The sequence below is a fragment of the Theileria orientalis genome, chromosome 3 (assembly GCF_000740895.1).
Source record: "Theileria orientalis strain Shintoku DNA, chromosome 3, complete genome".
Lineage (NCBI taxonomy): Eukaryota > Apicomplexa > Aconoidasida > Piroplasmida > Theileriidae > Theileria > Theileria orientalis.
In genome coordinates, this window is record NC_025262.1 from 584,354 (window position 1) to 609,397 (window position 25,044).

Sequence of the window (25,044 nt, forward strand, 5' to 3'; positions counted from 1 at the left end):
AATTGTTCAATGCATGGGGTGGTAATGAACGTTCATCCATTTATGCTTAAATTTATACACATATGCCATCCATCTACTTATTACATTATTTCCTTTTCTGTTTTGCTTGTTTTTTATTAGGGTTCATCTTTTTCAACAGTGGATCGTAGTCGTCGTCCTGTTCTTCTTCCTCCGATTCGTGATCTGGTTTTGAGTCGTAGGTTGTGTATCTATTCCTCTTAGTGTTGACTACTTTTACCAGTTGCGTTGCCATTTTTTTCGTCAGCTGTGTCTTTGTTTTTGTGCTTATTTTGGCGTATATGTTTTCCTGGTTTTTAAACCTCAGGTTTGCTATTCCGTCCACTACCATTTCTCTCGTTATTCCCACTTCGTTTATATAATCGACACATTCGTCCACGTTTTCTTTCACCAGGTGTTTCATAACCTATTTTATTAATGTGTATTCTCTTTGTGCCTTTTTATTTACGGTCACTGTGTGTACATATATACCTAGCTTTTTATCTACACAGATTATCTACGTGCCATACAACATTCTTAAATATAAGCAATGTAACCAACTGCCTAACTGTTTTAGAATTCAAGACATCTAACTATTTCTTCATTATATTCTTATTCACTTACGTTTTGGTATATCAATTCCAGGTACCCGTCCATCAGCAAGTTGGATCCGTAGAGCGTTGTTTTATATGATAAGTTCATACTTATTTCACTCAGTATTCTCCTGCGTGTCCATTGCTTAAATCCACTTGTTTACCTGTTTTTCGTTGTCGTTGACTGTTTACCTAGCCACTGTGGGAATGACAATCTTTCCGTGAGTCCACTGCCCGCCTTGTTCATCTACGATATTTTTTATAGTGTGTATTCATTTTAAACTTGTGAATATCTTTTAGTTGCATCACTCACTTCTAATGCTGGTATCACAGCCGTCAAGGACGATAGATCTGGCAGTAGTGAATATGTCTGAGTCTACATAATACATTTGTTCTGTGCGCTCAATCTTATGCATTCGTTTAGTAATTACAAACTTATGTGCTGGTTAAATTGTTATCTATTACTACGACTACTGTTACTATGAATCTATAAGTTACCCTTTGCATGACCTTGTTGACCATGTCTCCGCACACGTAGTCCAATGCTATCTTCGATATCACTCCTATGTTCCTGTTGTACTTGACGTAGTTTTCCTATTTCATTCTATTTCTTTCAGATCTTTACCTGCAACATCAGTGACATGATGTTGTAATCCGTGAAGAATATCTCGTTGACTTTACTCAGCTTGTCCCGCAAGCTCATTTTACTCAAGTTAAACACCTTGTTGCAATTGTCGAATATATTTTGCGAATACTAAATTAGTGTATTTGTTGACATATTGTTAGTAAACTATCAAGGGCTATCAATACTTATAACTTTATCTACTTTAATACTTAACCATCGGCCTTACGAACAATAACTATCTTCAATATTTAAACTTACTGATTCATCCTTTTTATTTATTGTTCCATCTGGGCCGTCCTTGCTTTTCGTGGTTGCGTAGAATTGTAGATAGTTAAGTGTGTACCTCATGTCTCCGTTTGATTTATGATACAGATCCAGTAATAGGTTTTCCGTGGCTGGTATTTTTTCCAGTTTACATATTTGATTCACTCTCTTTATGAACAACTCTATTGAGGGCGAACCAAACCTCAAGTCCAGACACTTGTTACTCAGTGTCGATATCTACGTTTTAATCTTAGTAGAATCCCAAATATCTAACTATTGCCGTTTTAATAGACCTTATGTTACGCTGACAACCTACCTTCTGCGAGTATCTGTCGTTGCATATTAGTATTATTGGACAGCGTGCTATTTGTATCAGCTTAATGATGCTCTGTATTCCTCCTCTGTCTCCTGAACTCATTCCGTCGATTTCATCCAACACCAGCAGTGTTCTTTTCAAGTCTCTAATTGAGTTGTCTACATTAATAAATCAGTGATAACCACGGCTTTAACATGTTTTATCCGTAGCTAATATATTGTATGCGTAGCTAATATATTGTATGCGTAGCTAATATGTTGTGACTATAAAAATACTTTGGAATGAATTGAGCGTTACTGTTCCTGTTACCAGGGGCGTTATTTTTTCCACTGCGTTTTTACTTCTCTGGTCAGAGGCGTTAAACTCCATCACGTAGTATCCGAACGACTCGCCAACCAGTCTTGCGCACGTCGTCTTCCCTATCCCTGGTGGCCCACTCAACAGTGCAGCTTTAAAGCTATCGTCCTTCCCTTTTGATGAACCTAAATGTTTGTATTCTACACAGTCCATTTATATCATATTCCCTTGGTATAACTATATACTGTACTAATACTTTGACATATTTATTTTGAATATACTGTAAGTGCTATCATTTGCATATATATCTAATTTGTTATTCTAAAATATCTAATCGTTATTATCCACAATATTTAGTGTATTAATCTAAAATATATAACGTCTAGTCTACTGTTGTCGTTTCTTACCTCCTGTGTAGTCATAATTCTGCAGCCACTCTTTCAGTCTTTCTATCAGCTTCTGGTTTCCCATCAGCTCGTACAGGTTGCTCGGTCTGTACTTCTCAAACAGCATTTGGTCTTGTGCTTTAGCTGCCGTTCCTGTTTTGCTGCTCTCCAATTCGCCACTACTCAGACTAGTTCCCACTCCGCCTTCTACCTTCCCATCCAGCCTACCTTCTTCCTGTTGTACGCCTGTTAACTCCTCTTCCACCAATTCATCTTCCTCTTCTATTCTCGGTGTGTCCTTCAGCAAATTCATAAACTGTTCCTCGTTGATCAGCTGTATGTTCAGACCCTTGTTTTTGTTAAGCTCCTTCGCCTTTTTGTACTTCGTTCCTGTTGTGTAATCTCTTCCGTCCTCCAACTTATCTCCGTACACCAGGTAGTCTGTCTGCCCACTCACTGCACTCACTACGATTCCTCCCAGTCTCTTCACCTTGTACGTCGCTTCGTCTCTATCCATGCTCAACTCTCCTGTGAACACGAACTTCCTTCCTGATACCAGGTTTGAGTCGTCCACGTTCTCTTGATTCACTGACTGCTTCTTCTTCGTCTGTGTTTTTCTTTTTTTACCTTCGGCGTCTCCTCCTACCTTTCTGTATTTGCGTCTGTTTGGTGTGCTTTGATTCGACGTGTCTGATCCTCTCCCTGTACTCTTTGTTGGTGACACGTATGGCGATGAGTCTGACGATCCGAACAGGCTTTCCATCTGCTCCGTATTTTTTATTTCCACTGTTTTCAGCTTTTTTACTGGACTCTTTTGCGTACTCACCTGTCTCTTCTTATTCGCTCTTTCTTCAGACTCTCCTGATTCCATTAGTCTCTTTGGCGACTTTGTAGTCCTTGTTTTACTTGGTGTTTTTTCTGACTCCACTGACTTTTGCGAGTTTACTTCAACAACCTGGCTCTTGCCAACAGGACTCTGACTCCCGTTCTTTGAGTGCAACACTCTCTCGGGCGATTTCATCGACAAGCCTAGTCTAGACGGCGACTCCTTTGCTTTTTCTGATCTGCTTGACCCAGTCACTGTTTCATACACATCCTTAAACGACCTTGCTGACACGTTGCTTTGTTCTAACTCACTCGTGGTCAATCTGCTTTTCACTGCCTTCAATGTCTTTTGCGACTTTGGAAATGCCAACAGGTCCAAATAACTATTCATATCCACGTTAACTCTCGTATCCTTTTTTACCTTCGTCGAAGGATCCACCAACTTCTTCTCGTTGTTACACCAATACTTTATGTCCATCTGCATATTTTCTGTGCTGCACTTATCCTTTTCCAGCTCCTCCAGCTTCTCTGGGTTATCCATCTTCAACTGTTCTCTCACCCAGTTGCTTACTGATTTGTTTCCTTTCTTGCTCGATTCTCCGCTTGTGATTTCCTCTACCTCCTCCTTTGTTTGTGATGCGTTGCTCGATTCATCGTCTATTGTTATCACCGGCTTTTCTTCTACCACCTCGTTTTCCACTTCTACTTCTTCATCTTCGCTGAAGAGTGTTTTTTTCTTTGTGTGTTTCTCTACTACTACACTCGAGTCTGAATCACTAGATTCTGAAATCACCATCTTCTTTAATAGCTTTTTCTTTTTATATATTGGTCCAAATTCAACGTCTTCCTTTTCTTGTCTTTCATTTTTAGTTTTTTTAGACGTTTCCTCGGTCTTTGTTTTTGTTTTTGTTTTCTCTTTAACCTCCTTTTTTTGTGCTTTGCTTTTAGTTGGCTTAGTAACCTTTGTTGATTTCTTATTTTCTTCTGATATTTGTTCAGAACTCTTTCCGAAAAAAATTCTGATATCCATAGAATCCAAGTGTTTATAATTATAATACGTATTGGATTATTTTATCTAAATTTTATAAAAGAAGTGTTATCCATACTTTTAAATTTACATTTTTCTTTAAAGAGTTCATAGTTATAAATACCATCGACATTAACACACTGTATAATTGTAATTGAGCATTGTGTGATGTGTAAGCGGGCACTTATCAATTTACGCTCAACAAAGCTAAATATTGTATATAATGAATTGTAAGGGTCAAATTATGATACTGTGTATAAGGTTAATGAAAAGAGGGTTGTGAACAAAAGGAATCTCGATAGTGTCTTTGGCTTGACCGCCTTGAACATCAGACATTCCGACTTTTTTTTAGAGACGTACGGTACTACGAGGAAGTAGTTCACCAGCGTCGATACTAGTGATACGTATGCGCACATTTGCAGCCTTTTAAAGGACGGGGCCAGTCCAAATGTCGAGAATAGTACAACACTGTTTCCCAATAAGGCCAACAGGTAAAATAGATCTGTATTTTTGACTTGGCCTAAAGTAGCATATTACATGTCACCAAATATCTACTATGTGTATATATGATATTCACATACCTTCTGGACTCGCTTCCAACACTGGCTCCTCTTCTGTATTAATTGTATAAAAGTGTCAAATGATTTATTATCAGTATATTATTTATAAAGTGTCAGTTTGACCAATAATTACGTCGAATTACCTGTGGAATCCTTCAAGCTGTTCGCAAACACTTCCCAAACGTGAGACCCGAACAGGTATCCCCAGGATACGTTCAGGAGTGGTCTCAAAAGACTTGGAGCCAGCCTCCAGTGCTTGCTTACATAAGGGGAGAGTGCCGATAGCAATCCTAATTAAATTTATTAGTTAATTGTTGTTGTTTGTTCTGTTTGGGTTCCATGTGTTAAATGGCGCCTACCTAAAGTTGCTGTGCCGTATCTTAAAGTGGTCAATAAACCTCCAGACATTCTTGAGTTGGGTTAGGATTTTTGGTCCGAATGATGGTTGTGAGTGTTGGAATCCTCCTTCGGCAGATGGGGAGTAATGTGTGGGTGTATACACTGAGATTCCATGCTCCGCTTCGGAAACTTGGCGTATAGCTCCCAAGTGAACACACATTGCTACCATATATTGCGTATGCGTTTAAAATTACTTTGCCTGTGCGCCCTTGCACTTACACTTTGTTTAAATGTTCTATCGTCTCCAGGTCCCAGATGACCAGGTTGTTTCCCCCGAAGGATAACAGGTAGTCGTCATCCGAAGACGGCGAGCTTGTAAACAGCGGTCCCTACGATTTGTCAGGATGTGTAATTGTGGTTTTTTAATCTAGAGCTTACTGCCTTCAGATTCTTCTTTTCGACCAGCTTCGGCTCCTCTCCTCCGAGCTTGTACACCCGTGCCTTTGATCCCAGTCCGCAGGTTACCATAAAATCTACAAACTTTTGTCACGCTCTCGCTTGTGTGATTGCTGTGATCCTGTTACGGGACCCACCTTTAACTTTGGATATGCTTGTACAGTTTTTTTTATGTGCCTTCATTTTCCATCTTTTTTTTCCTGCTGACCAATCATATTCAAACACTTCTCCTGTCTCCAGACCAATCTAAAAATCGTTGATGTTGTTTCTTGTTAAATTAAGACCCAGTCTTTAGATTGGGGTAGTGACTTACAATTGTGTTTTGGTCCGAGGACCAAATTGCACATTCGATATCTGCCTCCATTTTATATGTTGACTGAATAAAAATATTATGGAACTGTCCACTTACCGCTGGTTTACTCTGTCTAAGGTCTACCAGTGTAACCACCTTGTCAAATCCCCCTGTGAACATCAAGTAAGGGTCCTTGGGATTCCATGATACAACTTGAACCTGCAACGTTGTTGGGAAATCATTGGTGAAACAATGACATATATACATCCACAAGCATAAATGGTTGCTGTTTAGCATGTGTGTGTTTTGTGTTACTGTCGTCATTGGTTAAATGAATAGCTGCTCCCTAACCTTGTTTGTGTGATGATTCAGTGTTTGTGCCACCGATGTTTGCTTTAGGTCCCAAACCCTCACTACGTTATCTGAGTAACCTCCTGCAAGCAGGTTCCTAAAATGTGTTATTAGATGATTGCCATGTTACTTTGTGTTTTTTGAGTGCGATATCGATAAAACTGCCGTTTTATCCTCTATGTCTCCCCCCAGTGATACGAACGGGTTCAGCAGGTTTATTTCACTTATGTTCCACAAGTTTATCTCAGGCTCGAATGTTCCAACTGCTAGCAGTGGCATCGTTTCAACTTCTCCAACCACCTCCGAGCACAGTGGAAAGCTTGCCAGTTCAATGGTGTGGTTCGGCTCCAGCCCACACGTGTCGACATCGTAGATGTAGACCACCAGCGCCGAGAGGTGTTCGTAGTTAACACCTGCTATTATGACCCTGTCTGACTCCTCCAGCTTCCTTGCCTACAGTTTTTGTTATGATTCCGTCATTTTGGCATTGGTTTTACCTTCACGTCCTCCTCGTCCTCCTCAATGTACTTCTCGTCCTTCGAACTCATTGTAAACATTTGCTCGTCTAAAATTGGGTTGATTTTGTGCTTAAATACTTGGAACGAGGTCGTCGTCGTCGTAATGTTCTAGGTCGAACTCATCTCCAGGGACTTCCCCTACTTCCTCTTCCTTATCGGATTCATCAACATCCATTCTAAAATAACGTTATATTAATCGGTGTATATTTGTGTATATATTATGTATGATATAAATAAAATGTGTGTGCAATTTATTATACTAACTCTGGCTCCGGATCATCTTTGTGGATGTAATTTTTGAAGAAATCAGAATCGCAATATTTGCGAGGGAGCCAGCTTACAGTACTGATAACGTCCATTATTACACAATATATATCAATTAAAATAATATTACAAAAGTTTCTAGATCAGTTACTTAAATATATCTAATTTTGTGGAAGGATTATGGTGTGTTTTATTAACCTACAAATAATCATTTACTTAATATCTTTTAACAATATTTGTAAAATAGTTGTTTGTACATCATGAAGGTAACTAAAAGTAAAAGAAATAGAAGGATTGTTGAGTTTTATAAGACTTTACACAGTCTCACTGAACCTTATAGAGTACTAGGTAATGTCCATATATTTCATGTGTTTGTCCATAATTAACTTATTTTACGTGAAAATTGTATGTTTTCGTGATGTTTTGTGGATTTATTGAGATTTAGTGGACGGTAGCTTCGTGTTCGCTGCTCTGAAGAATAAGATACACATCAAGGAGCAGTTGCCGATCCTTCTAGGAGGGTCCGCCGTACCATGTATTTTCCCCTCTTACTCATTCTCGATGTTTAGACGTTTCCAACTGTATTTTGAATGAACTGAAGAACATGGGCGAGGACCTCAGTGGAGCCGTGCTTGTAGTGAAGCATTACCAAAAGTAGGTCGACACCCGTCAGAACTTTGCAGAATCAAGTGTTTCCACAAGGCTGCGGAGAATCCCAACTCCAGGAGGTGCATACTTTCTGCGGTCGGCAACAATAATCAGGAAAAGCTGTTCGTGGCCTCGCAGGATAAAACACTCATAAAGTGGCTAAGGTCGGATCACCTTTAAGTGATGCCTGTATAATTTGTGTTCAGGGAGTCAGGGGGAATCCCTATCATTAAGCTGAACAATAACGTTCCCTATTTGGAAAAACCCTCGTTTCACACACTCGATCAGAAACTAAATGTACGTTTAACCGTCCTTACCCAATTGTCAGATGGAAGAGAACAAGAAACTCCCGAAGGCATGGGAAAAGCCCTTTCTGAGCAGTCCCGAGAAGCCCAAGGAGTTTAAAAAGAAAAGGTACTCTTGCTTTACATTTAATTGATGTTGTAGAAAAAAGAACCCAAATCCACTGAGTTGTTTAAAAAAGAAAAAGAAGGCCGATGACAACGATAAACCAAAGGTGTGTTTACTGTTGTTTATTATTCTTTTTAACATATGTTTAGAATAAAAATAGGACGCGCGTCCGTTCCAGGAGGTCAAGTGGTCAATTTACCCTGGACTCTAATCGTGATAAAAGTGTGAATTTGGGCGCCAGTGAGGACGTGGACTCCAATCCTATTCGGAATGTCGAGTAGCTCTAAGTAAATGTAAAATAGGCATTTGCAATGAAATTTAACCTTGTGAGTGCTTATTCCTCTGGATTAAAGTTTTTCATTATGTGCTTTATCACGTTTTTCATTATCGGCTGGCCCTTCTTAGTTCTTGCTCCCAGTAGTCTGTGCCGCTCGTACCTCTTCTGCTTCTTCGCGCGTATTTCCTTCTTTCTCTTTTTTATCTCCTCGACCCGCTGGTCATGTTCCTCTTTCTTCTTCATCTCGATCTCTCTCCGTTTTTTGAGCACTTTGGAGTAGACATTCCCCCTCTGCTTGCTGCCTTCATCTACACTCTCCTTGTAGCCATCATCGTCTTCAGGTTCTTCGACTATTGGACTAGAATCGTTATATTTAGTTGGGGATTCCTCATCTGAAAGTTCTAAATATGTCACTTCGACCTGTGGTTTTATGGAATTGGGGGCCTCAAAGTCAGTGTTTAAACTACTTGAAGGCTCTGTGTGCCTCTCGGTGGGCTGAGAAGACTCCTGTTCAACGTATTGGTCCTTAAATTTTTTATACTTGTGAAGATACTTCTGGTCTCGGATGTATTGTTTATTTTTTCTTGCGATGTGTTTGTTCTTTATGTCGCCGGACCAGTATACTCCGTACCCCTTCAGCTTAGACTTTTTATTAGTCTTTCCCATTGTGTTTGAATTTATTTGTTATTATAATACATAATAAGTCAACTTCTTGTTGTTTTACTCAATTTTTGATAAATTTAAGTAAATATTAACTGATTTCTCTGTACATTCTCAACACTATTAAAGGCGTATTTATTTTCATCTAATTGTTGTATTTTTCACTGTTTAGTTTGTAAAATATATAGATTCTGCTTTTAAAGTTATGACTATAAATTTTGTCATTTGTAATGCCAGTTTAGAGCTATATTTTGGAAGTAAAAAATACAATCAAACGAAGTTGACTCTTCTACAGGAACACATCCACAACACTAGGTATTATTTATTTATATGTGTGTATATTTTTATCTAAATTGGTTTATGATTGTTTGTTAATCTATTTTCCTCTTTTATTATATTTTCGTAGAAGCTTAAATGATGTCGATTTCTTGAATGACGACCAGGACGAGGAGCCTGCTCAAACAAATCGCAAAAGACCCAGTTCCGCTCGGAGAGACTGGTCCGAAGTTAGGCCTGATATCGTTCACTTTTGCCTTCTCGCCCTCCACGACTCCATTCTGAACAAGGAGGGCAGGATCCAGGTGTACGTTCAAACGCTCGACGGCAAGCTGTTTAAAGTGGCCAGGGACTTCAGGGTGCCTCGCACCTTCAAGGTGTTCAACAAGGTGTTCGCAAACTACCTGCACAGCAAGTCCCGGAGCCTGACCACTGAGAGCGGCGAGGTCCTCGTGGAGCTGCTCGAACAGCCCCTCGACTCCCTGATTCCCGAGGGCGCCAGGAGGGTCGCTGTTGACAACAAGTGCCCGAATTCTAACTTATCCGCGCTCATTTCTGACTTGAAGCCGGTTATTGATGACAGCTGGTTCTTCGTTTCAGTCTCCCCTTCTCGTCCACTCGACTCAATTTGCCCGTCCGGTGTCGTTGACGTCTCCAAGGTCCACAAGCGCATTCTTTCTAGAGACGCTGTGAAGAAGTCGCCTGCTGACGCGAACCACTTGGAGTCTCTGGAGCAGTCGTTTTTAAACTATAAGCGCGAGTTTAAGCAGAGTTGCAAGTATGACCACTGCATTGCGATCAAGGAGTACAACCTCAGCTGCCTCGCCAACTGCTTCACCCTGATCTGCTCTCTCGAGAGTGCCCTGGACTACTAATGTGTCATCATCTAAGTGTATATGGGTACTAGTTTAACATATATTAAAGTCTGCGATAATCTTTGCAACGTTGCGTTAATACTGTCGATGGTGACGTTAATTGTTTAAAAGTTCACTCAGTTTTACTTTTTTGAAGTGCCTGAAGTAGACTCGCTTGTCGCCAACGTCAAAGTCCATGTTCATGTTGTTGACGTACTGAAACATCTTAATGTGATTGTGCACTTACCTGGAGGTATTGGTCCAGAATGTACTGCTGTTTGCTTGCTTTGAGGTCGTTCAACGTCCTCTTGAACACGTTCTTCGTTTCATTCATCTCATTTTGCGCCTCATCTTCCTTCATACTAGGTACCAGGTAATCTAATCGTTTATTTGTCGTTGACGTAAAGGTTACTATTGTGATTTGTTGTATTTAATAACTAGTCTGCGTCCTACCCATTATCATTGGCGTCGGCTTTGTCGTCTTTCTCACAACTCCCTTTGACGATAGGTCATCTGTTGCACACAGCAGTGACGATGTCCTCACTGAGTACTGGTTTGTCACTGACGGCTTGTTGTATCTCTCCAGCTTCTCGACCAGCTCCTGCTTCTTCCTTTCGTGCTCCTTGAGCCTTGGTATTTGCGACGGGTCGTTTCTCGCCGCATCCATCAGAAGCTCAATCTCATGTGAGTAGCGTTGTATCTCGGCGATCAGCGACTTCCTTCCCATCGTCGAGGGTGCTCTGTCCAGCAATTTCCTTTCCAAGATCATTTGAACGTCCTCATCCGTGAATGTGAACTGAATATTGGTTTATTGTTGTTACTATTGATTTGGGTACTGGTGGCAGTATTAGTGTTGTTATTACTTGTATCAGTTGTCGTAATTGTTGTATTATATGTGTTAGCAATAGTTGCGTTATAAATAGCAGTAGCAGTAGTAGTAGTATTGCAAGTGACTAGTGCGCTTACCGATTTCAGGTTGTTCGCTATGTGCTTGAGAAACTGCGCAAAATCCTCGTCGCCGAACGTTATGTCCTGGTCGTAGAAGGGCATGTTGCACACGTCGTTCACGCTCGCCAGGACCAGCGTGTTGAACACGCCCGGGTTCACGTTCAGGATTCTGCCGCAGAAAATGTACTCGGTTCTGCCCAGCAGGTTCCTGCTTTTGTGGTCGCAGGTCACGTAGTTCGTTCCGTGCACGTCGTAACGTTCGCACTTCAGCGCCGACTCCACCTGGAACACCACGTGCTTCCCTATCAGCTTCGGGAACGTCTCCGAGAGCGACTTCGCCTCGAAGTTCTTTTCCGAGGCCAGCGGCGTCAGCTTCGTGCTGTCCACTGAGATGTACACGTTCATCAGCGTCCCCGATATGTACTCGTTGTAGTTCGGGTGTTCCAGGATGTTGAGCGCCTTGTTCTTCGACACCTTGGCTGCGTTCGCCAGCGACGCCGTCACGTGCTTGATCGACTCGTGCTTTTCCGATTTCGAGGGCGCCGGTATCGGACCTGCGTCGTCGTTAAACAGCGTTTTGTCGTTCAGTTGGTCTTCGGGCGGCTTCTCCGCAGTCTCTTCTATTATGTCGTCCAGGTAGTCAAGATCGTTGTTCAGCTTGTCCATCGAGTCCTCCTTTTCTAATTTCGAAGACTCTATCAGGTTCCTTCTCTGCTTCTTCTTCAGCTGCTCCGCGTGCTTCTCCGCTAGGATCTGCTCCCGCTTGAATTCTGGCATCTCGGAGTAGCCCTCATCTTCCACTGAGGAAACGTCAGATAAATCGTCCTTCATTTTCTCAAATTTGAACTACGATTTATGTTAATTTAAATAAATATTATTTTTCTTGTTTAATATTTACAAAATATTGTGAGTTTACTCTGTTAAACGTGTATGTGAATGGGGAACGTATACACTTTCTACTGCTTATTTTACAACATATTATTCACTAAAATTACACTTCTTCGTTGTTTTCAACTAATTTGTGCTCTGGTATTAATCTTAACTTAATTTTAAGTTTTTGTGATATGTTCAGCATCAACTGCGCTTTGTTCTTCAAATGTACGGCATCTCCTCCTTCCATTCCTATATTTATTTACATTATTGTTTCACTTGTTTCGTATTTATCTATCTAGTCCCTGGTTATAATTACCATTTTTATCTGTCTAACTGTTTATTATTTACTGTAATAATGTTTCCTTTTTAATATGTGTACTCCTTCTTTCAATATTGGCGAGTAGAAATCAAGTGTCAAGTCTCCAACTTGATGAGAACTGGTGTAATCGTTGCTTAGCTGCTTAGATAGAATCGCTTTTGCCTTCCCTGTGTTATTCTTCATCACATTGTAGCTACTACACACATCCACGTGTTCTCCACCTAGTTTACTCATTATATGCTCATACAGCTTCGTGTTATTATATCTCTCATACGTTAGCAGTTCCTTAAAGTTTTCTATCACTTCCTCGTTTGCCATAAACTGTTCTGTATTCTGGTTAATGTGGTATACTATGCCGTTATATATGTTATGCGCGTCCACTTCCGGTAGACTCTTTTTTAAAAATAGTGCTGCTCTTAAATACAGTAGATATACGTTGATTTTAGTGGCTGTCATCCTACTAATCTCCGTTTCCATTTCTGATTCATTCTGTATTGACACTATGAAGTGGTCATATATGTACTCCATTATGTAATCCAGCAGCTGCACGTTAACTATTCTCGTTTCTATCATGAAGCTCAGCACTTGTTGTATGTGCCTAATATTCCATCTACTTGTTCTTTTCAGTGTATTATAAATTCTTCCATATACAACATCCGTAATGTGCTGCACCTTCTCCATGCTTAGGCGGCTATTATTAATCCCATCTAACACTACTATTAAACTACTCATTCCCATTTTCTCAACATCATCGATATGCCCCCTTACTTTGCTAATCTCGTTTGTCTGATTCCTAATATCAACTAAATTGTTCTCAGTGTAGACAGTCGAATTGGCACTACCAGTGTTAGCGGCACGCGTACTACCCATACTATCGAATGTATTGGTGTTCTCAGCAGTTTCTGTGCTCGGCAACATCAACTTTGACAACAAACTGGCCATCATTTTATCATCGTACTTGTACAGTTTGTTATCCAAGTACCTTTTCACAAAGAACAGTATGGTTTTTGAATCAGTGTGTCCATTTGTTTCCATATGCTCTCTTATATAGTTATTAAGGTACTTCTGATATTTCCTTTTTGGTATAAAGTTGCCAAGTAACTTTAACATGTTTTGCTCATCTGAATCAAGCACTCTCCTGCTAATATCATCTGAGGTGTCAACATCCGTAATGGTGTTACCATTAATGTTAGTTGACGCAGATACTTGTAAATTTCCACTTTTAAACAAATAGTCTTGTATTAGCCCTGATACTTGCTCGTTTGCCTTATTCACTCTCAAGTTACTTAATAGTATCAACAATTTACCAAATTCTACCCTGTTCAATCCATTCATCATATCTGGGCTCAGCTTCTTCAGCACCAGCGACTTCAGATAAGTACTACTCGTTCCTAGCATTGTCAGTGACGTCAGTGGATCAAGCATCCTCGTTAGCCTCAGATTTACCAGCTTGTCTTCAAAGTATCTTCTCATCATGCTTAGCAGCATCTTTCCTCCCTCGCTGTATATGCTTTCTCCCAGATCCACTCCGCTCACCACGTGCAGGTGCTTATATCTTGACATTATTGACACCAGCACTTCCATCTCCTCGTAGTTTAACGTTTCAAACCTATACATGATTGCTTCTGTGAACTTATTAAATATCTCCGTGTCCACGTACTTCAGCTTATATAGTAGGTACAGTGAGTTTATTATGCTCGTGGTGTCTAACAAGTACACATAGTTGCTCAATTTCAACACATAATTTTCCAAATAATTGTCAGAGTGGTTATTGAATATACAATCACTGTTATCACTGCTGTCTATGCTACTGCCACTTATACGATTATTACCCTGTTTCATGTGTGTGTAATACACTATCTTTGTCAGTTCTTTTATTTTCTTGTAAAATACTACATTACTGCATAAACTACTAATCAGCACATCCTCTAATTTTACTTCCATTCTACTCGTATCCACTTTATTTATTATTCTACTCAATAGTTCTATTTTTACTTCCATTCTATCGTCTTCATCCATACTATCTTCTTCCAATCTCTTCCATATTCCCAAATACATTTCAGCCAACAAATCATTTATATCATCTACATCGATTTCTAATAACACTTTGTAATATTTTATCATTATGTCACTACTCAACTTATCCATGTTCCTTCTTATAAGCCTATATATGTACTGAATCAGTGGATTGTTTAATATGTGATTTCTTCTAAATTCCTTGGTTGTATTTGGAAGGTAGTCCAATATACTTTCCACCAGCAAACGCTTATCTTCTAGGTATTTAAGCAACGATTCTCCGTCATATTCATCTTCTATTTTATCCACGTTTTTTAAAATGTCCAACTTAACGAGCAACTCCCTACTTTCATCTGAGTTATTCTCAGCTCCAATATACGACTCCAGGCTATTCAGCGACCGCAGCCATTTTATATTTTTATCCAGGTTGTCCAGGTTCCTTTTTACGTATTTACTGTCTAATCTATAATTTACATCGTCCACTATATAGTGAAAACATCTATCAAATCGATAATAAAATCCATTTTTGATATAAACTCCATCATTTACCAAATGTGTAAATACATTCTCATTTAAATTCCTTTCTAGTTTACATTTTATGATATTGAAATGTGGTATCCTTGGTAAATTAATCATTCTACACATTTTTTATCTTTCGTATTTATAGCATAACCAATGGTTATTTAACTGGGTTTTTAGGGATTCTATAGATAAATCGTTTGATAGTGTTTTCACAAAGTCGTCATCCATCAGTAACTCCAATATTTTTACACAATAAGGGTATTTGATGTATTTGATGTATTCCCGCGTTCGCCAGTATTGCAAGTAGAACAAATATGCTCTAAATCTTTCATCTTCAAAATATCCACGGTTTTTCAGATATTTTAAATAGTATACATTTGACAAGCATTGTACGAATTCTAATTCCACCTCGAATCGAAACTGGTCATCAAACTCAACTACAATGTATTAAATATAAATATTTAAACACACCTTTATCAATTCTTTGTGTAGTTATATCTGAGGTATTCGATTCCATTTTAATTAGTTAATTATAGTTCCATTATATGTGATTGCTAAGGGTATGTAAGAATGGATGGGGATGAATCATTATAAATTAACATTATTCTTATTTTTATTTTAATTTTTTAATAGCATTATATTAATAATATTTAAATATGGCTCAAGTAATGTTAAATAAGTAATTTAGTAGCTATATAGGTATATATTTTTATTATTTATGATTTGATAGTTGTTTTTTGTCATTTTGATAACTCAAATTCAGATGATTGAAGTTATTTTAAACGACCGTCTTGGTAGGAAAATTAGAGTCAAATGTAATTCCGATGATACTATTTTGGATTTGAAGAAATTGGTCGCAGCTCAAACAGGTTCGTTACCACATTTTATTTGCTATTGTTAGTTTATATTTTTTAACCATACACTTATTGTGTTTATAGGAACAAGATATGATAAGATTCGTATACAAAAGTGGTACACAATTTACAAGGATCACATCACACTTGAGGATTATGAAATTAAGGATGGAATGGGACTTGAACTGTTTTATAATTGATTCCCCAACAATACACACCTGAAATTGGTGTATTTGTAAAATGTAGCCCGGCTCTTGGCTTATTCTCCATTCAATCACCTTCCACTATATTTGTACGGTGTAACACAAAATTTCATTGTTTTCTATTTACACTTTTGGTTAATATATATAGATATTTTCTCTTGATTGCCTTTGTATTATATATTATAATTTTCCATTTAAATGGATTTTACTTTTTCGATAATTGATTCTGTGAAAGATCATTATGGATCATATAAATTTTTATTTCATTGAACATATGAATTTTCTCAGACAAATATTTCAACAGTGTGTAATTTTATTTTGAAGCTGGGAGATTCTAAATTGTGTCTTATAATCTTTTTCCAGTTAATGTTGTTTTGTAAAGTATGTGAAATCGTACATGTTTTACGCTTATACTCGAAATGAAGTATAAGGATGACCTGCTTGACGTGTTCTGCATTGTTTTTAATAAAATTACAATGTATTTGATTATGTATGTTGTGATTAAAGGGTTCAAAACCGTATTTCGCTAGGAGGGCGCACAATCATGGCTAACTTGTGGATATTTAGATTTAAAAAGTATATTGTGCCCACAGGCACATTCCTGTTGGCGTTTGCGCCCTTCGTGTTTTTTTTGACCTACCATTTTAAGTTTTACGTGCAGAGGAATTTGGTGGTTGTGGCCGTGATTCAGGTTTTACTCGGCATTGTCACACTCGTTCTGTTTATCGCAACCTCAGTGTCCAGACCGGGCTACGTGAAGAGGCTGGACTACCCGAACCGCGTGTTCGACCCGCTGAAGAAGTCGTTCAGAACCACGAACCCGCTCCGCTTTGTGGACGTCACGATAAACGGGCAGACGATGAAGCTGAAATACTGTCTGACCTGCCACATTTACAGGCCTCCCAGGGCCGTGCACTGCTCAGACTGTGACAGGTGCATTCTCAAGTTCGACCACCACTGCCCTTACGTCTCAAACTGCATTGGCTACTACAACTACAATATATTTTTGGCCTTCACGCTGTGCTGCTGTGTGTACTTCTTTTTCCTTTTCGGCGTTTTCGTTTTCAGGTCGGTCGAGTTCTTTCCGAGGTTTCCTAAGAACTTGCACGAGAAGCCTGTTGATATTGTAGGCACCATTGTCTTCATGATTGAAGTTTTCCTGAGTGTTTGGGTCATCTTCGGTCTCTACGTCTTCCACATTTTCATTATTGGCTACAACATGAGCACCTATGATAAGCTGAAGGAGCACTTCGAGGACTTTAACCCTTTCGACAGGGGTTTGCTGAACAATTGCAAGAGTGTGTTTTTATACACCCCCAAGCGGCTCCTCGACAGGGGCGAGACTGTGTACACCCCCAATGCTATGTACGCAATTCCACAGGAGAAAAGACCCACAGGGGATCTCGAATCTTTATAATGTTTAAATTTGACTATATGTTTCTCAGTGTGTACTGACTAGTGTGTATGTTTTATACTGGTTGTCTATGTGTGTGTGCTAAGTGTTTATATTGTGTATAATTCGTGTGCATATGTTATGCTGTTGTTGCACATAGAACATACATGTGTACGTTTACTGGCATATGTATGTATATATATATATATACATAACTATAAGTATAGAAGATAACAGTGTAACCATGTGTATGTGCATAGTAGCAGTGTAACCATGTGTATGTGCATAGTGATAAAAAAAATTTTAATTATTACGGAGTTTTGTTCAGCGTGTTGATCTGGTCTTTATCCGATCTCAACTCGCGAAGCTCCGGCTCTATTTGCACTCTGTGTAGTATCGGCAGGTCCGACTGGAGAAGCAGGTTCTGCCTTGTCAACTTTTCAGACGTTTTCACGTCACGCGGGCTGTAGTCCATGCCCTGCCCCGGGCTTTCCGTCGTAACGAACTCGGGAGGGAGAAGCGGCATGTGCTTGTGCACAAATCTGGGTCGCGAAGCCACTATTTGCTGATAAGTCTCGTCGGCCTTCAGCGAGTAGGGGCCCCGGTTCGTGTATATTGAGTGGAAGTCCATGTCCATTATTTTTGGCATCTTCAGCGTCTTCCCAGACTTGTATTGGTTCCTGCTCATGCTGTTGTAGACAAAAGTCGTCTCCTCTTCGTTGTCCTTGTTCAATTCCGATATGCACTCAGTTGCGTTCACCATGCACTCAAAGTAGAGAGCAGACGGCTGGGATAGCATTGCAGGTTGAATCAGTGTGTTGTGGCCAACCAGCGGAATCTGCTTCGGCATCTGCTTCATTTTCGACGTTTTCTTCTCCTTGAAAATTGCGTTGTAGACTGCAGGGTTCACGGACTCTATTGCGTTCATGACGTCGACGAAGTTGCTCGTCTCACAGCCTCTAACTCGACTCAAATAAGCCGCCTTCCTTCCTATAGATTTAATCTCGTTTACCAAATAGTTAGTTATTTTTTCCAAGGCGTTAAAATCCATTCTCTTTATGCCAGAGCCCATGGCAATCCAGGCAACACACTTTTGGAGCCATTCCTCGTAGTATTCCGATTTATCACTTTTCAGTGGTTGAGAATATACTACTTGAGACGGCCGTGCGTTTCTATGAGATTGAGCCAGAGATATTAGAAGGTTGTCGTTATTTAGTTTAAACTTTCCAGAACCCAAAGGGTCTTCGGGAGGTTTTTCCTTATTATTTGTGGAATCCTGTGTAAAATCCATTTTATATACTTTACAAATTAAAAATTACACTATTAACAAATTCTTAAAACACAAATAATCAATTTTGCGAAGCGGGTGGCAGCCCTATCTGACCTAAAGAGAATAAACAAATTCATTATATTATGTGTTAAAATCGCACCTTTATAATATAAATATTTGTGTATAATAATGTTGTTGTGGTCATAAAATAAATGTAGCTCAAATTTGTAGATTAGAGTAAATGATACACATCGTACATATAAAATCCCATAATTGGTATATCTTAGACTCTTTTTAATTCATAAAAAGCATATTTCTCAGTTAGATTAAATATGGATTTGGAATTAGACGATTTCGACTACTACGATGTACTAAATTTGTCTCCAAATGTATGTTAAGTTGACTTGTGTTAATTTATTTATTAAATTTTTGATTATTTAATTTTTTTTATATGTATTATTTATTTTTTTTGATTAATAAATTTGGTTTAGGCGACACAAGAAGAAATTAAAACCAATTATCGCAATTTAATTAGGCTTTGGCACCCGGATAAGCATTCCTCCACCAGTGACTCGGCCTATGTGACATATAGTAATGGCCAGAATGAGGCTACATATCGGAATGTATCAATTGAGCCCGAAGACCCATTGACTAAGAAGAGGGAGACAGCTTTTACAAAGATCCAGAAGGCATATTCAGTGCTTTCAGACCCAGTGTTAAGAAGCCAGTACGGTAAGTTATAAGTGTTTGTGACTGAATTGCGTATCTTATAAAAGTGGATGGATCGTAATTGATGGAATTTAGATAAATATGGGCAAGAAGGATCGACCTTAGCAAAGCTGATAATGAATGAGAAGACGAGTGAGCGAAGTGTGTACTCGATTCCTGAGGATTTGAGCGAGGATGGGCCGAAGCAAGAGATATCGAGCATAGAAAAGAATAACGAGTTCGTCTCAAGGCGAGTGTTCCTGCTGCTGAGGGACCGGTACCAAAGGGAGCTTAAGATGCTCCCCTTCCAGGTGGTGACAAACTATACGTTCAACGCAAGGAGTGACCTTTTTTCCGACGACGTGATGTTCAAAAAAAGGAAGGATGACAAGTACTCGAGTCAGGCGCTGATGCCGAGCAGATACTTGTACTTGACAGGAGTGACGCTGGACAATTCAGTCGAGCTCCTGTACAACAAGTACAGGTTCGGAGTGACGCTATCGGCCGTTCTGGCGAGAGGCACGTTTGGAAACCTGCTCTCACGCATCTACATGAGCAAGGAGCTCTCGGACACGCTGGAGCTGAGAGTGAGCGCGGACACGGGCAACTTCTTCACGAACAGGGTGCTGCTGCTGAGTCTGAAGAAGAAGTTCAGCGAAACGTTCTGGTCGACTGCGATTCTGACGCTCTCGGACAGGCTCATGCCGAACCTGTACGCAGTCTTCCACAAAAACCTGAACAACAAGCACTCGTTCGAGCTCACGCTGACGAACGGAGTGTTCCTGGACTACTCCTACCTCAAGGTGCTCAACAGGCACACGAAGGTAAACCTGAAGGTGGTGGCGACGCCGGACAACATGGGCGTCGAGATGAGGACGAAGACGCTGAACGTCTTCGGAAGCACGCTGGGAGCAGTGGTGAGGCTGTGCCTGATGAAGGGGCTCTCGGTCGAGTGGTTCTTCAGGACGTTCCTGGAGTCGAACTACCTGGGAATCATGAAGGCGGAGTACAGGCTGTGTCTGAACAACAACAAGGTGCTCCTGGTCCTGAAGGGCATTGTCAACAACTCTAAGGTGGTGGTGCCAGTTCTACTGTACAGAGGCGACGAAAACCAGGCGATATACCTGGTGTCATCGCTGACGGCTCTGACCCTTCTGATGCCCCTGGTGGCGACGGCGGCGCGCAACCTGTACGACAACGTGTGCAGGATGTCGACGAAGAGGGAGGGAGACAACGTGCTTCTGGACAGGCTCAACAGCATAATAGAGTTCGAGGAGTCGGTCTACAGAAACCCGCTCAGGAATAACTTCTACGCCACGTTCCCGCAGTTCTTCAGGAAGTCGTACGCGTACTACTTCACGGCGGTGCAGGGCGACCTCGGCCTGTACGAGTGCAAGCACATTAAGTACTACCAGTACCCGCCGCTGCAGAGCGGCCGCTGGGATCGCGGCTCCGGGGAGTCGGACTCCGACGCCAAGTACAGGCCTGGCCCAGAGGGCAATGAGCCGACCTTCGAGACGAGCAGGGAGGACGACCTCGGCAGGAAGATAGCCGCCGACGAGAACAACAAGCTGCTCAACATCGCCAGGTCGACCTACCTCAGGGAGCTGGAGAAGAAGGGGATGCTCGTGCTGCTGGCGCTCTACGGGCATCCCACGGTTCTGGACTACGTGAGCAGGAACCACAAGTCGATCTACTTCAACACGCGCAGCTACAGTCCACGAGAGGACGTGGTGGCCGAGTTCCTCAGCAGGAGTGGCGCCAGAAAACACTTTGACCCCGGCTTCAATGCCGCAAGATGCGTCTTCAACGTTACCAACGTTGTCATGTCCAAGGTCACAGACTCGACGCTCTACATGTCGGGAAGGAATAAGGAAAACCTCATTGGCTTCTACAACCCGTGTAAGAACCTAGGAATCGCACCAAAACTACTGATCATGTGAGTTTTTACAGCAGCTAGCACTATCTACTAGTAGTTAGAACCAGTTATATAGCTACTAGTAGTTAGAACCAGCTAGCACTATCTACTAGTAATTAGAACCAGTTATATAGCTACTACTAGTTAGAACCAGCTAGCACTATCTATTAGTAGTTGCCAAACAAGTTAACAAATATGTTCAGATACAAGTATGGAGCTGAGATCAAGGCGGTCACCATAGAAAACAACCAGCCTGTGCTGATACCGTAGATGTCTGCGCGTGTAAGATAATGTAATCACATTACGTGGGTGAGTGAGTACGTACTCAGGTGTTACAGGGCTCTCGGTTCTCAGTTATGCAGATTAGATTGTCTATCCCCTTTATCATGTTTGAGTTGTCCTCCTGAACGTAATTCATTTGTGTGTGTGTGTGTGTATGCGTGTGTATGTATTTTTGTTTGTCGGTATTAATGAGTTATGGTTAAATCCACAATAAAATCTGGTTAAATCCATAATTATGCGATGAGTTCAGTAACAAATCAATAGCATAACATAAGATATATGGCACAATGTAACACTTGTGGCATAACTGGCTACCATGAGCCTAATGATAAATCGGATGACTTACATTCATGGAATTGTGATTTATGTGTGTGAAATCGATCCACTTGATTTTATAGTGTTGCAAGTCGTCTTGGTCGAAAATGATGAGGATGGACGAGGCTACTATTGATACTGAGGTCTGCAGTAGGATCCAGCTCTTAAGCCGATTCAGGAAGTCGACGAACTTCAAGCTGAACTTCTCGTCCTTGTTAAGGTTGAGTATGCTAAAGTAGCTTATGAAAAGTGGTCGCTTACTCCTTGAGGATGTTCACTGTCTCGGACTTGCTCAACTGCTTGGCCTCGGCGCTCGTTATCAGGTACTTCTTGTCAGGAAGTTCGAAGTATATTGAGGATATTCTGAACCCGAGTTCCTGCTCGGTGGTCTCCAGGGCCACTTGCCTCTGCCTCCACGACTTAAACACGGACTGCAGCGTGTTCGCGTCGAGACTCTTGTACGACTCCGGGAGCCCTAGCTCTGAAGCGTTCAGGTCCTGCAAGTGTTTATGAAAATGGCGTGTCAGCATTAATGAGTATCTGTATCTGTGGTAGACGCGAGTGCGTTCCGTTAGTATACTAAATACCAGTTGATAGTCGAAAGGCTTTTTGTTGGATACTGAGTCTCGGTACTTGTGCTTCATCTCGCGGTACGTGTCGATGCACTTCAGCTTTAAGTGGTCATCGATTTCACCGTAGTTCACTTAAAATTAAAATTAGTGTTCGTGTTTGTGTTTATTTGTTAACTAGTAGGTGTTTTAAACGTACTGCTGTAGTTGAAGTTGTGTGAACCCAGTTTTATGTCGATGATGCCAGGATTTTTGAAATCCCTTAGCAGATTCTCCAACTAATCAGAAATGTGATCGTGTGAAACTAACTTTAATCGCTCTGTATATGTTTTCGTTCTTCGTCGCGTTTTTTCCGAGCTCGTACCAGGAATAGTCTAAGGAAGAGTGAGAATGTGAGAACCAACCGTTCCTTGAGATGGTGGTAATTCCATAAAACTGAGGGATCATTTCCTGCTCAACTAAGTAGGAAACATTTTTGAAGGTCTTTGGGTTAATATTGTTAACTCGTAAATCGTCCACATTCGGGGGATATATGCGATATGCAATTGAGTAGAAAAGCGCTTCGGTAGCGGAATGGAGCTTGATGACCTTGTAGATGTACTTTTTATCAAAATCTCGGAGAATTAGAGATGTTCCGCTTAGTTTCAGCTGATCTATTCCTAGCGTTTCGAGGGGCACGGGAGCATCCACAGTATCATCAAAAGCATCATCAGATGCGCGTTCCATCAGGTCCAGCATAAAATGATGATGCAACAAAGGATAACACTTGTACTATAACTAATATGTCATCTGTGCCCACCATTCGCACCTAAGTTTTAACCAAATACATTTTTTAATGTAAACCGATTTTGACTTTGCATTTGTTTTTTGTACAATTTTGTTATTAAAATGGATCAGCTGAAATTAATGAAATTGGTCGTTAGTGTATACATATATCATTAATGTTGTTAGGCACATAAGGCCGTTGACACATATGTCAAAAGTAACACGATCGTTGCCCTTGGAACAGGCAGGACTTCAGATTTGGCTGTTGAGAGGTTGGCCGAACTGTTGAAACAGGAGAAGCTTTCAAATGTGCAGGGCGTCTCAACGAGCAATCGGACCTCAGAACAGGTAAATGACTGTGTAGTAACCTTCCCTAGGCAAATAAGCTAGGAATACCTCTGCTTACACTAGACGAGGTCGTTGAAAGTGACAGACTAATTGATGTTGCAATTGACGGTGCAGATTCCGTTGACCAAAACTTAAACTTGATTAAAGGTGGAGGAGGAGCTCTCTTCAAGGAATATTTAGTGGAGCAATATGCAAAAGAGTTTATTGTTGTATGTTTTGTGCGTTTTTAACCAATTGTGTAGATGGTTGATCATTCTAAAGTGGCGACAAAACACCTGCTGGAAACATTTGATTTGCCCATAGAAATAGTTGAACATGGCCACCGTTCAACCTGCAAATATATTTTTAATAAATTTAGAGAGTTTATAAATGACTGGAAGGTGAGAAAAAATAGAGACGGCTCATTGTTTCTGACCGATAATCACAATGTTGTGATGGATGTTAAATTTAAGCCAATGGAACTCAAAACGCTTCACACAGAACTTAAAATGGTAAAAATGGAAAATTAATATGGTTTTGCAGATTCACGGAGTAGTCTGTAGCGGACTGTTCCTAAATATCGCAACTAAATGTCTGGTAGCCCGCGATGATAACACTGTGTACACTATAGAAAAAAAATATTAGCAAATAATGTTTAATTTTATATTTGTTGTGTTTGTGTTGTGTAATTGATTTACAATATTTGTAATTTTTAAAGAAGATATCGATATTGCAGCATATTTTGTAATGTATTCGACATCGGACTTCGTATCGCCAAAATCATATAAAGATTGGTTAGTTGTCGATGAAATCGACTATATGTTGACTGAGTCAACAATGAGATCGCAACTGTCAGTTCAATCTGACGACGATTCATCGTATTCAGGCGACACATACGACAACTACTCATATAAATCCGAACAAAATCACGAATTGGATTTAGATAAAATTGTCGCCGAAAAAATAGATCAAATAAATAGAGAAACAAATGGTAAGCTTTTTATATAAGTGATTAAATTAACCATAATATAGATGATATTAAGAAGATAAAGAATAAACTTAATCAAATTGAATCTCGATGGGATGAAGGGAATATTAAAAAATATACAGAAAATAATAATAAACACCCGGAATTGAGTAAAATTGACCGCCTATTAGGAGAAGCAATCAAGGAAGTGGTCGAGATACAAAAGGGAGCGAATATGGCAGTGCTGGAACTGAGTAAATCAGTTGAAAATGTAGAAGAAATATACTCAAAAACCATGGATTTGAAAAATTCTACAGATAAGTTCAGAAAAACGGCCTACAAGGAGAAGGTCGCACAGCCGATGTCGTTAAAGTCACAGCTGGTGATAGCAGCCAGCGCATTCCTTGGATTGCAGTTTTTACTCGGTATTCTTTCAATGCTCTCATAATGTTTTAAAGTTAAGTGATTTTTTATTTGCACATCCATAAATTTGTTATTTAACACGACTTTCAGCAGGTGGTGGCTGAGTCATATCATATTATTCAAATAATTGTCTCAC

General features: G+C 40.2%; 17 protein-coding genes across 17 annotated transcripts; 8 read left to right on the plus strand and 9 right to left on the minus strand.

Annotated features, from left to right (window-relative positions):
• Positions 1 to 85: 85 nt before the first annotated feature.
• TOT_030000263 (uncharacterized protein) lies at positions 86 to 4,333 on the minus strand (the record flags this gene model as incomplete). Its single annotated transcript, XM_009693008.1, has 12 exons — positions 86 to 424; positions 622 to 721; positions 755 to 837; positions 904 to 966; positions 1,089 to 1,184; positions 1,216 to 1,344; positions 1,474 to 1,716; positions 1,796 to 1,953; positions 2,071 to 2,292; positions 2,500 to 2,622; positions 2,668 to 3,928; positions 3,989 to 4,333. The coding sequence occupies 12 exons, from the start codon at positions 4,331 to 4,333 to the stop codon at positions 86 to 88; spliced, it is 3,162 nt and encodes a 1,053-aa protein (XP_009691303.1).
• Positions 4,334 to 4,572: 239 nt separating this feature from the next.
• Positions 4,573 to 5,298, minus strand: TOT_030000264 (conserved hypothetical protein; the record flags this gene model as incomplete). Its single annotated transcript, XM_009693009.1, has 4 exons — positions 4,573 to 4,850; positions 4,912 to 4,944; positions 5,034 to 5,180; positions 5,250 to 5,298. The coding sequence occupies 4 exons, from the start codon at positions 5,296 to 5,298 to the stop codon at positions 4,573 to 4,575; spliced, it is 507 nt and encodes a 168-aa protein (XP_009691304.1).
• A 206-nt stretch (positions 5,299 to 5,504) lies between these two features.
• TOT_030000265 (hypothetical protein) lies at positions 5,505 to 5,757 on the minus strand (the record flags this gene model as incomplete). The annotated part of the gene is made up of 2 exons (XM_009693010.1): positions 5,505 to 5,618; positions 5,668 to 5,757. The coding sequence occupies 2 exons, from the start codon at positions 5,755 to 5,757 to the stop codon at positions 5,505 to 5,507; spliced, it is 204 nt and encodes a 67-aa protein (XP_009691305.1).
• Positions 5,758 to 5,775: 18 nt separating this feature from the next.
• Positions 5,776 to 7,205, minus strand: TOT_030000266 (uncharacterized protein; the record flags this gene model as incomplete). The annotated part of the gene is made up of 7 exons (XM_009693011.1): positions 5,776 to 5,931; positions 5,999 to 6,196; positions 6,329 to 6,425; positions 6,459 to 6,781; positions 6,826 to 6,893; positions 6,925 to 7,022; positions 7,111 to 7,205. The coding sequence occupies 7 exons, from the start codon at positions 7,203 to 7,205 to the stop codon at positions 5,776 to 5,778; spliced, it is 1,035 nt and encodes a 344-aa protein (XP_009691306.1).
• Positions 7,206 to 7,370: 165 nt separating this feature from the next.
• Positions 7,371 to 7,768, plus strand: TOT_030000267 (uncharacterized protein; the record flags this gene model as incomplete). The annotated part of the gene is made up of 3 exons (XM_009693012.1): positions 7,371 to 7,458; positions 7,556 to 7,645; positions 7,680 to 7,768. The coding sequence occupies 3 exons, from the start codon at positions 7,371 to 7,373 to the stop codon at positions 7,766 to 7,768; spliced, it is 267 nt and encodes an 88-aa protein (XP_009691307.1).
• A 318-nt stretch (positions 7,769 to 8,086) lies between these two features.
• Positions 8,087 to 8,450, plus strand: TOT_030000268 (hypothetical protein; the record flags this gene model as incomplete). Its single annotated transcript, XM_009693013.1, has 3 exons — positions 8,087 to 8,172; positions 8,206 to 8,275; positions 8,319 to 8,450. 3 exons carry the CDS (start codon positions 8,087 to 8,089, stop codon positions 8,448 to 8,450), a joined length of 288 nt encoding a protein of 95 aa, XP_009691308.1.
• On the minus strand, positions 8,377 to 9,112 carry TOT_030000269 (conserved hypothetical protein; the record flags this gene model as incomplete). Its single annotated transcript, XM_009693014.1, has 2 exons — positions 8,377 to 8,430; positions 8,546 to 9,112. 2 exons carry the CDS (start codon positions 9,110 to 9,112, stop codon positions 8,377 to 8,379), a joined length of 621 nt encoding a protein of 206 aa, XP_009691309.1.
• A 199-nt stretch (positions 9,113 to 9,311) lies between these two features.
• TOT_030000270 (ribosome biogenesis protein) lies at positions 9,312 to 10,257 on the plus strand (the record flags this gene model as incomplete). Its single annotated transcript, XM_009693015.1, has 2 exons — positions 9,312 to 9,421; positions 9,513 to 10,257. 2 exons carry the CDS (start codon positions 9,312 to 9,314, stop codon positions 10,255 to 10,257), a joined length of 855 nt encoding a protein of 284 aa, XP_009691310.1.
• Positions 10,258 to 10,353: 96 nt separating this feature from the next.
• Positions 10,354 to 12,015, minus strand: TOT_030000271 (conserved hypothetical protein; the record flags this gene model as incomplete). Its single annotated transcript, XM_009693016.1, has 4 exons — positions 10,354 to 10,452; positions 10,484 to 10,614; positions 10,675 to 11,032; positions 11,203 to 12,015. 4 exons carry the CDS (start codon positions 12,013 to 12,015, stop codon positions 10,354 to 10,356), a joined length of 1,401 nt encoding a protein of 466 aa, XP_009691311.1.
• Positions 12,016 to 12,175: 160 nt separating this feature from the next.
• On the minus strand, positions 12,176 to 15,431 carry TOT_030000272 (SOH1-like protein; the record flags this gene model as incomplete). Its single annotated transcript, XM_009693017.1, has 4 exons — positions 12,176 to 12,306; positions 12,406 to 15,029; positions 15,081 to 15,351; positions 15,386 to 15,431. The coding sequence occupies 4 exons, from the start codon at positions 15,429 to 15,431 to the stop codon at positions 12,176 to 12,178; spliced, it is 3,072 nt and encodes a 1,023-aa protein (XP_009691312.1).
• Positions 15,432 to 15,677: 246 nt separating this feature from the next.
• On the plus strand, positions 15,678 to 15,968 carry TOT_030000273 (ubiquitin-like protein; the record flags this gene model as incomplete). The annotated part of the gene is made up of 2 exons (XM_009693018.1): positions 15,678 to 15,783; positions 15,853 to 15,968. The coding sequence occupies 2 exons, from the start codon at positions 15,678 to 15,680 to the stop codon at positions 15,966 to 15,968; spliced, it is 222 nt and encodes a 73-aa protein (XP_009691313.1).
• Positions 15,969 to 16,515: 547 nt separating this feature from the next.
• TOT_030000274 (uncharacterized protein) lies at positions 16,516 to 17,388 on the plus strand (the record flags this gene model as incomplete). Its single annotated transcript, XM_009693019.1, has 1 exon — positions 16,516 to 17,388. The coding sequence occupies one exon, from the start codon at positions 16,516 to 16,518 to the stop codon at positions 17,386 to 17,388; it is 873 nt and encodes a 290-aa protein (XP_009691314.1).
• A 286-nt stretch (positions 17,389 to 17,674) lies between these two features.
• On the minus strand, positions 17,675 to 18,655 carry TOT_030000275 (conserved hypothetical protein; the record flags this gene model as incomplete). Its single annotated transcript, XM_009693020.1, has 1 exon — positions 17,675 to 18,655. The coding sequence occupies one exon, from the start codon at positions 18,653 to 18,655 to the stop codon at positions 17,675 to 17,677; it is 981 nt and encodes a 326-aa protein (XP_009691315.1).
• A 311-nt stretch (positions 18,656 to 18,966) lies between these two features.
• TOT_030000276 (molecular chaperone DnaJ) lies at positions 18,967 to 21,285 on the plus strand (the record flags this gene model as incomplete). Its single annotated transcript, XM_009693021.1, has 3 exons — positions 18,967 to 19,023; positions 19,126 to 19,366; positions 19,439 to 21,285. 3 exons carry the CDS (start codon positions 18,967 to 18,969, stop codon positions 21,283 to 21,285), a joined length of 2,145 nt encoding a protein of 714 aa, XP_009691316.1.
• Positions 21,286 to 21,864: 579 nt separating this feature from the next.
• On the minus strand, positions 21,865 to 23,164 carry TOT_030000277 (conserved hypothetical protein; the record flags this gene model as incomplete). The annotated part of the gene is made up of 5 exons (XM_009693022.1): positions 21,865 to 22,087; positions 22,119 to 22,354; positions 22,445 to 22,560; positions 22,626 to 22,704; positions 22,736 to 23,164. 5 exons carry the CDS (start codon positions 23,162 to 23,164, stop codon positions 21,865 to 21,867), a joined length of 1,083 nt encoding a protein of 360 aa, XP_009691317.1.
• A 150-nt stretch (positions 23,165 to 23,314) lies between these two features.
• Positions 23,315 to 24,048, plus strand: TOT_030000278 (ribose 5-phosphate epimerase; the record flags this gene model as incomplete). Its single annotated transcript, XM_009693023.1, has 4 exons — positions 23,315 to 23,344; positions 23,378 to 23,539; positions 23,569 to 23,748; positions 23,782 to 24,048. The coding sequence occupies 4 exons, from the start codon at positions 23,315 to 23,317 to the stop codon at positions 24,046 to 24,048; spliced, it is 639 nt and encodes a 212-aa protein (XP_009691318.1).
• A 217-nt stretch (positions 24,049 to 24,265) lies between these two features.
• TOT_030000279 (conserved hypothetical protein) lies at positions 24,266 to 24,933 on the plus strand (the record flags this gene model as incomplete). The annotated part of the gene is made up of 2 exons (XM_009693024.1): positions 24,266 to 24,509; positions 24,551 to 24,933. The coding sequence occupies 2 exons, from the start codon at positions 24,266 to 24,268 to the stop codon at positions 24,931 to 24,933; spliced, it is 627 nt and encodes a 208-aa protein (XP_009691319.1).
• Positions 24,934 to 25,044: the final 111 nt, after the last annotated feature.